This window comes from Thermobia domestica, chromosome 4 (assembly GCF_964235325.1).
Source record: "Thermobia domestica chromosome 4, izTheDome1.hap1.1, whole genome shotgun sequence".
Taxonomy (NCBI): domain Eukaryota; kingdom Metazoa; phylum Arthropoda; class Insecta; order Zygentoma; family Lepismatidae; genus Thermobia; species Thermobia domestica.
The window spans coordinates 32,082,556-32,094,748 of NC_137457.1; the positions used below are offsets into that span (position 1 = coordinate 32,082,556).

At 35.2% G+C, this 12,193-nt stretch overlaps 1 protein-coding gene across 1 annotated transcript; it reads right to left on the minus strand.

Annotated features, from left to right (window-relative positions):
* Positions 1-419: 419 nt before the first annotated feature.
* LOC145683817 (uncharacterized) lies at positions 420-11,917 on the minus strand. Its single transcript, XM_081755411.1, has 7 exons — positions 11,532-11,917; positions 7,125-7,291; positions 6,689-6,865; positions 5,061-5,203; positions 2,836-2,902; positions 1,731-1,893; positions 420-1,183 (listed from the first exon to the last, which is right to left on the minus strand). The coding sequence occupies exons 1-7, from the start codon at positions 11,668-11,670 to the stop codon at positions 954-956; spliced, it is 1,086 nt and encodes a 361-aa protein (XP_081611537.1). The 5' UTR covers positions 11,671-11,917; the 3' UTR covers positions 420-953.
* Between the last annotated feature and the right edge of the window lie 276 nt (positions 11,918-12,193).

A 12,193-nucleotide genomic window follows, 5' to 3' on the forward strand; every position in this document is an offset into this window, starting at 1 on the left:
AAAAACCTTAAAATATTGAAGGTCGGAGGAAAATGAGACCCTATTGAAAAAATGTTATAATTTCTGTTAATATTAATATATTTTCATGGCACAAAATGTATTTTACTTTATAAGTTGTAGAAAAATTTAACCACATTCTTATGTTTATTGTTAATAAATAGAAAAAATAAAAAGATAACGCTTCTCGAACTGGGGGCGAGCAAAGATAATAGAAGGTTTGTGCTAAACCAAAAACGCGGTCTTTTTACACATAGAGCAGGTTACTGAGTCAAAGTTTTAAAAAAGTAAATATAACTGAATGTCAACCAGGTTGAGTGCAATGAAAATACATATACCTTACTGAATATTCATTATAGAAATTCAACAATTTTCAATAGGAAATCTGATAGCAAATACTAAATAAAAAAATGTGAAAGTGATACATTTCAAGAACTTTATTTAGAACACTCAAAATATCAGTTACAGACACTTTTTTGAAGTTTTACAAAAAAAAATTAACCGAAATTAACGGCAACAGTAACCGAAAATTTCTCCAAGTGTCTTTCACCAATTAATTTCGGGAGACGTATACAAAAGTCAATTACAAATAAAATTCGAAGTGTAAAATAAAGTAACGAAAACACCAAGTATAAGAATTTCAGTTTGGAATATGGATGAAGCGATAAAACTTGCATGTGAGCCTTGTACTTTAATCCGCTTGAAATGCTTTCATAAAAATATCAAACTACAATACCTTCGAAGTTCCATTTTGTGCAAAGAGCAATGGGTTCTTTTAATGTCACTTTTTCGTTAAATTCTGAAAAAATAACATGCAAGATTTTTAGCAATAGGTTATGGGACATTGAGAGTCAAAAACGATGGTGTGACGAAGTGGCGTGTAGACATATTATTTTGTTGTACGGGCATATCCTCTATCTTGTAACATCAAGCGTTTGTAACAGTTTCACAAGTAATTAACTTACCAAATTGTACGATGTGGGCAGTTTCAAAATAGCACATTCCTCAAAAAATGTAAAGACCTTCTCTCCTAATACTGCTCTTTGCCGAATGGCTCTACTATTCCTCCAATGGATTAACATTTCTTCACTTGGTCCACAATTATACTTCAACCACTGTTTGCTTTCTTCTGCAGCCCGGTAATCACCTAATGGTTGATTTTCCTCTGTCACGTAAGCTTCAGTATCTGAATCGAAAAAAACGCAATCACATCATAAATTTTATACACCCATCGTATTTTTAAAACGTTTTCCAATTATCAATAGTGATAATTATCAAATTCTTCTAATTGATAGTAAATCTTACGAAAAACTAAATCTTAAAACTTCATAAGAGCAATCTTGGTATACGTCTGTCATACAGTAATTACCGAAACTTTCAATGTGATCTCCTATCTTCTTCAGCAGCCAATTCCAACATCAACAGCAATTGTTTTAGATCACATTACATGTAAAGAATTTGCTGTTAATGTATAAGAAAGAGGCGCTGAGCAAGATGGGATTTCACCTTGAAAATTTAGACAATTATTATACGACAGACATATAACAAGACGAATCAATGTGAAAATTTTTAATCATGAGTCACTTAAGTTCTTTTAAGTTAATACAACAACATTATATCTACCTACACATATAACTATTGTAAAATATGTCTTCATATAATAACTCCTTCAAAAAAGGGAACAATGGTTATACAAAATCTGATTTAGAGTATGTTTTTCAACTTATTCTTACCTTTCTTAGTTTCTGTTTGATTCAAATTACTTGATGAACTGTAATATTTTACAATCCCTGTCTCTCTCAAAATTTTCCTTCTGTTTCTATATTTGTCAACGAGCTTTCCTTTCGCAATACGCTGGTTACGTCCCTCAGTTTTCGGAGCCACAAAATATATTTCCTACGGAAAATACGATTATTATGGTAACTTATTAAAATTTGCGTTTTCTGGCTTTTAACAACTTTGAGGAATTTTCTGAACTCCCGAAATTACTATATTTCTGACAACTAAACACTCTTTACGTGTCACTATAGGTACTATTACATCAGTTTACATTCAAAATTACTTTTTATTAATGATTTGTAAGTTATACAAATAAGAACAGCGTTGTATTGTACCTCTAAATATGTGTGTGATTTACTAGTATGGTCTTCGTTTCCTCTGTCACCTTCTTCAAAGACGGTTAAAAATTGCTGGCTGGCTAGGAATTTTGGGACGTCAGCGAACAAAGTGAAAAAGAACATTGAACCATACAAGTAAATTGCAAAAACGTAACACACAAGATAATACTATTTCTATTCAAGTTATGTATTCCATAGCACGTATCAATAGATAACAATACACTTTCTATCGTAACAATGTTAAAACAGTTCAACAATTCGAATGGTATTGTACAAAATGGTTTATTCAAGGCTTCTGAATACACGCATCTGCCTCAATTTCAAAATTTATTCACAAATTTCATGATTTTCATACTATATTCTATAGAAACTTTCAATACCTTAAAATTATTATTCTTACCAGACCAAACTCTGTAAGAAAACTTTACCCATTATGTGGCCTTTTCTCGTGGTTAAATAATTAATGTATATACCTTCGATGAAATCTTGGGTTCGTTTATCGGTGGGAGCTCATGTGATGCAGACCACACATTGAGCTATAGGTACATGTCTCAGAAATGCTCGCCAGAGAAAGGGACATTACACTCTACTCACCAACCAACCAATTTACTCATTTTCTGTTTGAAAATGTGTAGTGTTAAAAAGGACTTATAAAAATAGTCAAACATGACCAATAATGAAAACCTTGTTTTAATTCAATCGTAGAATGATAAGAACTTACCTTGTTTTCTGTTGGAAAAATTTCCTGTAAGGTGTTTGCTATGGTTTCGAAAGCAGTATTTGATATCCTAATATGAATACAGAGAAAAATATATGTATTAAATATATACAATTTCAGTACTCATATATAATTACTGGTTATGCAAAAATATTACTATCACTACAAATACTTGTATTACAAACAAAATTGCAGAGAAAGTGAACTTCTGTATACTGTAACCAAAAGCTACGTTATAGAAAGTGAGTTCATATTAGGTCCGTGTTCCTCACCTCTTTCTACTCGTGGGACAGTCTAAATTATGCATGACTACATGGCATACCAAAACGTTATTTCCCTTCAAAATTTATTATACGATACTATTAATACAAATTCATACTGTAATCAACGTATTATTATTATTATTATTATTATTATTATTATTATTATTATTAAAGAAATCGAACATTGCATATATTAATAAATTATAAAAATGAATGAAAATCTATTGAGACAGAAGAGGGCAATTGATTTGAGCTCTACATTCCTGACCGACGGATTTCAGCCTTTTCTCTTTGACGTTTTAATTTCAAAAGTCTCAAAGCCCACTTCACAGAAATATGTAGTTGAAAGTACTTTTTGCGATTGATTGTCGGCTGAAAGGACAGTTCATAAATTTCACTATTAGCTGAACCCAGGATTACTGTCTTTGTAAGCAACATTAATTACATTTCAGCTATTGCGTGGAGTTTCTTGACCTTTGCGATAAGCTCGGATACTTTACCTCCCTGTATTTTTTTTCTCAGAAGCACGTATTTTGGCAGTCATTAACGTCTCCGTTTTTTGATCCAAGAACCACTGCAGTTGATTTGGAAATTCTTAGTATATTTCCAGTATAATACGCTGAATTCAAAATTCAAAACAAAGTTGAGCGCCACATACGACTGCATACTTTGAAATTTAGCAGTCTGTAAACAAGGGCGCCGATTTCTCTGTAAATTTGGGGGCCCATTCAGATGCAGAAGGTATATATGAGGATTTTAAGACAAATTATGCATTCAAATTATGTCAAATATTCTATGTTCATAAGAACAGTTCTGGGGCTCACACGAGCTTTGGGAGGGCCCGGCCCTCCTAGAATCGGCGCCCTTGCCTGTAAAATATGTTGAAAAAGCTAAGTCTTCTTCACTAGTATAATGGAAAGAGTGCACAGAAACTAGTAGATTAAAATCGAAAGAAAGAAAGAGAAAAAAGAGGATAGGGTAAGTGTTTTCTGGACGTTATTTCATCCGGAACGCCTGTCGTAATCCACAATTACCTGTTTTCTCTTACACTTTTTCGACCGAGTGACCCCAGCGGGAATCGAAGCCGGGACCGCTCGCACAAAAGGCGAGAGCGTTAGCGACCACGCCAAGCGTTACCACTGTAGACTGAAGGAGATGGTGATGATGAGAATGAATGAAATGGGGGAATAAGAAAGTTGGCGGAAACGGGAGAACCTCGAAAAATCCTTGTGCACGGCGTTTCTCCAACACAAAACTCACTAGCGCAAGCTGAGATCAAACCAAGTGAGAACTCTGCACTGAGCCATTGCGGCCCCATAAAATACTACTGAAAATCAATTAGTGTACAAGTATATGAAGTACAGTAACTGGAACTATCAATAATAAATAATCGACAAAAAATTTCTAACAATGCGTAAACACTTGCGTCACACCTTTCACCTTGCAGGAGCACACTGTTCGTGAACCATTGTAACAGGTATATCCTTCCCTTGCACTAGATAAAGAACTCATGCCATATATCACAAAGTTCACTTAAGATTACATGAATCTTAAGCATTTTCTTCAGACTGTCCTTACACAAGTTATATCTTTTGTCCATTAAGATGCATTAGACACCTGAAAACATCTTTCAATATTTACTAACACCATATTTGAGGCGCGTCATCAGTTTGAAATTCATATTAACATCAATCATGCGTCCCAAGTGTTTGGTTGGTGAACATAAATTAATCCTGTTTGGAGGCAAGCGTTAAATTCTACACCTCAAACTGCATTCCACAACAACCGTAAGCAATATGACTTGAATTTTCATACAAAAGTGACAAAACTAAAGCAGCCAATACAATGATAAATGGACAATGATCACAATAAATGATATTTATATACGATTTCCTGTAAAAAGGGTAAAATATGGCATATAGTATCACTTACTTGAATGTTGAAATAGCTAAAAGATATACTTACAATCCACACCATAACTCCATATAATGATCTACTATAATGGATACAATATGTCTCCTTGCTTTTCCATCCAACTTATTTTTATCTTGGTAAGATTTTAAAATAGATGTTCCCAGAAGAGACTGGGCTAATATATCTCTTACAACCTATAATACAATTATACAGTTTTATGATTAGTCTTCTCTCAAATCTCTTAAAAGTAAATAGTACATTTCTATTTTTCTCAAAACGATGTACTAGTTTCTACAAACAAAGAGCTTAGGACCATATGCCTGATTTTTTTTTTTTTAATTGCGATTTCACTATTGTTAGGATTCTTGTATAACTCGTTACTAGTTTCTGTTCAGAAGTTTGCAAAAATCGAGATTAGACGGTAGTAAACATGATAGTGTTCTTACCTTGACTAATGTTTTTGTACTTTTTTTTTCGGAACAACACATATATTACCCCAAGCCATTCAAAGATAGTTTAGGGGGCGCGGTGGCTCAGTGGTAGAGCGTTCACCTCTGGTGCTTGGGGTCCCGGGTTCGATCCCAGCCTCCGCCAAGTGAACTTTGTGGTGGACAAACACCGTGCTCGTGGGTTTTCTCGGGGTTCTCCCGTTTCCTCCCACTTTCTTCATTCCACCATTTCACTCATCTCTCATAATCACCGTCTCCTTTAGCCTAACCGGCATAACCGTGGGACGTAAAACTCAAAGATTTCATTTCATTTTCAAAGATAGTTTAATGAAAGCTTTTTATATGTTCCTCATTGTTTCAATGTGATGAAATATCTATAATTGTGAATGGAACATAAAGAACACGTATTAGTTTCTGTCACTTAGTAACCTGACATTATTCGTATTACTACCATAATTCTTCAAATATATCTAATATTTCGAGCACAAGTTTCGAATGTTTATCGTCAGGGAGGTTTTAAAGATCACGTTGTAGCTGGCTCATGATGTACTTCGGCATAACAAAATACTTATGAGAACCTATGAATAATTACTTTGCTACTGCTGTAGTAAATCATAGCATGTAACGATCCAGCTACGTGAAGTGATGTAATCTTTAAAATTTTCCTGAGGATAAGCACTCGAGAATTGTATTCGAAGTATTGATGAATTGTAGCATCTGAGTCAATCCACATAAAGTGATACAACACTGGTTGCTCGACCATTAAAAAAAAATATTTTTGTGCAGTTGCCTTAACATTTTCGTAGTTCAAAATGAACATTATTTACATTCTAGTACTTTTGGTTTCCATATGGCAGCCATTTTTGTTTTAAAATGCACGCTGATTTTTGCATTGGTAAGGGTTTTTCGTTAACTTATATTACTCAGAATTTATCAAACCTAGGTTCGTGAACAGAAACCATTTTATTCAGAAATGAACGAAATGATGAATGTAGAAGGTGAGAGGAAACTGCAGAACACCGAGAAAACGCCCAATCTGCACGAGCTGGGATCGAACCACGGCAACGCGCTACAACGTAATCCCCGTGGCCCCCTGTTTTACGAGTTATCGTGGACTAGATACACGAAGAGACACATACATACAAATGCCTATGGAGTCTAATGATAGAAGCTACGCTACACTCTCTTCAACTACATGCTTTTCAGAGTTATAAACATAGCAATTCTCACCTGAACGTTAATTACTTTCTGGAAAGGATTGGTATCAACCTCTCTGGTTTCTTCTGACACTTGTTTTTCTTTGTTTTCAGGAGAACTAAGCGAACTCGTTTCACTTATCGCAAAAGACGTGATTGTACTGCTGCTTTCCTCAAAATTTTGTAAGCTACTGATATTCTCAAATATTTCCTGTGAAGAAAGTTCAATTTCTTAATAATTTCAATAATGTGAATACAAAACGAAATTTTAGATTCTTTAATATTTGGAAAATAATACAAAATACCAGGTGGTATAAGTTATAGTTATTTGTTTACAATTACTTGAACAATACAGGGTATTTAAATCAACCAATGTATATGCACCCATTTCATAGTCGTGTCTTGACTTGGTGCTACTACGAAATCGGCACTAATCATTTCTAAACAAAACATTTTATATACTACAGTACCTGGTCATTCTCAAGTCCTACACCTATTTCCACAGGTGAAACAGTCAGAGATCTCTTATAGTTTTCATATTTGTTGAGAAATTTCGCTCTTTGTCCAATCTTCGGAAACAAATTTTCTATCATCGTATATGTAAGCAAGGGAAATGACTCATCATCAATTTCTTGTTCTGTAAAATGATAATTGCTTCAGTAAATTTCTCAGTAATCAATTAAACTAAACAAAGCAACTCCTTTGCATGAAACGTTCTAGAATGCACTTGGAAGATTGATTTGTTTTGGTTATTGAAGTTAAGCACCCCTTTTCAGCAGCAAGGCTATATGAGGTATGGGCCTACACTTTAAAGTCAAATCCGAGCCACCGCTTGCCCTGAAATCGAACCCGGGATCCCATGCTCCAAAGGCGCGCGTCTAGCCACTCGACAAGCGGGGAGAGTACTGCAGCTGAAAAAAAAATGTCCCACCGGGAATTGAAGCCTGGACTCCTTGATTGCAAGGTGAAAACTAGATGCAATTAACACAGGTCGTGTGAAATATGAGCAAAACATCACCATAAATATCAGCGAACTTGAGATTTTTTTTTTTTTGCTTCAACCTTTTTTTGAACCTATCTAGTTTAAACCAGACAATCCTGCTGGGAAGGCACCCTATATTTAATGAAAACGCAACGTTGGCAGTACAGCATGCTGTTCCCTTGGGCTCTCATCCTATCAACAATGCAGCGTTATAATTTCATGTATTTTCTAAGTTTCCTCAAACAGCAATCTGCAAGTTGATTGTGCCACTTATGCGTGTTCTTACTTTCTGTCCGAACAGCCTACTGGACTGGAAATGATGGTTTGTCATTTAACATAGAGGGCTCCTTACCAACGTAGCTCAAAGGGTTTGTGCGCTTGCAAAGATTCTACCACTTGATACTGCTTTTCATAGTTTATTTTATAAGAAATAAACTACTGAAAACCTGAGTTGACTTGTTGAAACCAGCATGGTTTTAACTTTTTTCTACAAGAAAGAAAATGGTTTAACCCCTTCTCCACAAAATAATATGAATGGTTCAAAGAACGACTGAATTCAACGAATAATATCGTTAATCACTTCTCTTATAGAAATGCAAGTTAAATTACATCGCTGTATTTGACTCGGTAATCTAACTTGGACTTAATTAGATGTTCCGTATTCTGTAGCGTTTTGACGTTCCCATTTATTTTAAAAATGTGCATAACTCTGTACACTAATGTCTCTGGTTTGGTTCTGTATTTTTATCTTTCTGAAATAACTCTTAAAATATTCACAAGTATGTAAGATCAATACAACGTATTTTTAAAAAATGTCCTATGTGGAAGAGATTGTGGCTGGTAGCCTTTGTAACCAAAAAAATCTGGGTTCAAAAATGAAATCTTTGAGTTTTATGTCCTATGGGTATTCCTGGTAGACTAAAGGATGATGAAGAGAATAAATGAAATGGTGGAATGAAGAAAGTGGGAGCAAACGGGAGAATACCAAGAAAACCTACGCACCAGACGTGAAGTTCCAGCACTGAGCCCACTGTCACCCCAATCCTGGATTCGAGTCAAGGTGAAGGATGATTTGTTTGTGCAAAGAATAGTGGCTCATATCCAACTTTAAACTGCAGGTCTCGTCCTTCATTACCTCGCTGTTGCATGAGGACGTTAAGGTTAAACGAAGGTATATCTATCAATGTGTAACATAAATGAATAAAACAAAAAACTCTATTTGAACAAAATAATAATGGCTGAAACAAAAAACTTTAAAAATTCTCTGGTCAACCTTAAAAAACAATCGATTATAATTAGATTTATTATTGCCCCTAGGTACAACAGTTTCTGTTAGGCTACTTTGTACGTACACATGATGTCGGCTTTTTTTTAATATATTACCAAAATGATTTGCTCGGTAAAAAATTGCAGTTGTATTCTCTCAGTAGCTGCAATATCACTGTAACTTTTACAATACGAAGCTGAAATACCGGTACTCAGGAACAAAATTTTCCATCAGCATAGTACAAACAGTCAAAGTACAGTAAAGCAAAATATACAACGTGTTTCTGGGTATGTAACTTCCTATACCAACAGCATAACAACATAGACAAGTCTCAGCTTAATTGACTGCCCTAATCGCACAGTTTAAGAATAGGCCAGCACAAATATTATAAATTCCAAGGTGCCTTTCTTTATATATACTTTGAGGGAACTTTATTCTAATGTCGTATCAGGGTTCATTCGTGAGTTGGCATTACTCGAGCAGACGGTTCTACCAAATTTTTACACTTACTTTGCATTTTAAGATTTCTTTTTGCAGAACATGCACTTAATGAGGATCTAGTGCATAAACCACGAACCAACTTGTGCTAGGTGGCCATTAAAAAGTACGTATTAAAAAGAACTAACCGAGTCAGGGCAGGAGGTTAGCAGGCGGCCCAAGTGGAGCAAGCGAGTGCGTCCGTAGGGAGCAGGCGCGTCAGCGACTGGGGCATACTCATAAACGAGAATAGTGGAAACATTCACAAAATATCCTCAACAATTTTTACGTTCAAAAACACTTAAATAATCACAATAATTCTTACCTTTAAAATGGCTTCAACTGCGAGAAGAAATTCGTCTGTTCTGAATTTTTACTTCTTCTCCACACTTCGCACAGTAGATTTTATGCCTCAACATACCATGGCGCTCTTTACCGCACAATCCTTTGTAACAAAATCGTATATTTGCATTACATCCATCACAAACGTCCATTGCTAACACGAACAGAACATTCCAGCCGTTTATTTCCACGTTCTTCGCATTCTTGCATTCTTCCGCTTCAGTAAATAGTTACGCTTAGAATACGTTCACTGCCATTCAAAATGTATTTCAATACATCAGATGAAAAAATGGGTTTACTCGAGCAGACGGTTCTACCCAAAACAAAATATATAGGTAAAATAAGATGTCAGTGGATAGCATACTGAAATACATTTTGGATCGTAGTGAACGTATACTAAGTATTACTATTTATTAAAGCGGAAGAATGCAAGAATGCGAAGAAGGTGGAAATAAACGGCGGGAATATTCTGTTCGAGTTAACAATGGACGTTTGTGATATATATACTGCGAACATATGCTTTTATTACAAAGAATTGTGTGATAAAGAACGTCATATTTTACTCTTTGCAGCGTCATGGTATGTTGAAACGTAAAATCAACTGTGCGAAGTGTGGAAAAGTAAAAATTCAGAACAGACTAACTTCTTCCTCGCAGCAGGCCATCAGTATCCTGGAAAGAGGAAGCCATCTCGTAGATAAGAATTATTACGATTACTTAAGTGTTTTTGTAGTAAAAATTATTGCGGATATTTTACGTATTCTTCCACTATCCTCGTTTATGCGTATGCCCCATGTCGCTGACGCGCCTGCTCCCTCCTGACACACCTCTTGCTCTACTCGGGCTCCCCTGCTGCGCTCCGGTTCTGACTCGGTTAGATATTATTCGTGCTTTTTAGTGTCCACCTAGCAGAAATTGGTTCGTGTTTCATGCACTAGCTCCACATTTAGTGCATGTTCTGCAAAAACAAACCGGAAAATGTAATAAATGTGTGAAAATGCGGTAAAATCGTTTGCTCGAGTAATGCCACAGAAATTATATTCATGATCATGAACTCTTTGTGGGTATATAATTAACTGCGTGTCTTCAGCGAGGGAGACCTGTTTCGATTCCTAGTAGGGATTCCTGTGGTTCGGAACCCTCGTAAAGCTGCAGGTCAACATCTCAAATAGCATCACTGCTGAAAGTAACTTTTTTACCCCAAGATTTTTTGATAACTTGGTTTACAACCAGGAACTTGTTTACACATGAAACTTGTAGAGGTAAAGTTCCGTGTAGTTGCATGCTCCTTTCCAGAATGCCGTTTTAATGGACTAGTGACCACTTTTATTTAGCAGAGAAGAACCTACACTAACCTATGCAAACTTAATCTAGTAATGAGATACAAAGAACATGTACACAATGTATGCATGACTGTCATATACATCGCACATTAGAGGCACCGTGTTTACCTACACACTAAATACTTTAACATCTCGTATTTATTCGTTTAAGGAATCCTACATTTCATGGTTTCAAATAGAGTCTGTCAATTGATCCTATCCTGTGGTGTTCTTAACTGAGGGTTTTGAAAGAGAAATTCCATCATATCATGTAGCTATAAAAAGCGGCAATCGTAGTAGACCTACTTTGCTGTTCCACATATAAGGGCATATGAATTATATACCGTTCAGACGCAATAAAGTAATTGTACACGAGCTACCACATATAACACTTACGCCAAACACTTTAATTAATTGTTTTCATAAAGCATTGAGTTACAGCATTTAATTTGTTTAAATACTTAATATTAAAAACATATTCCTCCTACCTGCAAATTTGGGTATAGCTTCTGCGAATCCCCAGGATAGTAGTTTTCTTGCTATCAAATTGTTTGCTTCACAATTTGCTTCATTTTCTTGATTACATATTACGAGCTGATGAGTTTCTACTCCAGTCAAAGCCGCCATTTTTGTTTGTTTACAGAAACCAAATGAATGATTTATTAATGGTTAACAACTGGAATAACCAAATAGTTCAATGAATTCTGTACTTTGTTTAAACTGAACAAAGTCGCGTTTAAACAAACCAGCTTTTTTGCGTGTTACAAAGCAGATTTGTTAATCGCAGACAAAGTTTGTTCTTCTGAAATAAAAAATAAGTTAAACAAATGAATTTTGTTACATGCAAACACGCACCTTGAGGCTGTTTTTTCAGTGTACGTATTCGAAATTGTAGCATTCTTTACAGTTGGGTTGCGTGATAAAGAATGCCACCGCCGCGTATTATCATTACGATGGTTAAAAATTAGGGACATGTTTCATAGTGAGTGATACTACTCAAGGACTAAGCTTTCTTTGAAAATTAATGTATAATTGGATTTTATAAAGTATATCCTCTATGTGTTAAAATTATATCCTTCGACTTAATAAAGTACAGTACACTATATCCCCTATGTTTTCAAAATAAATAAAAAAAACAAGATTAATAAAT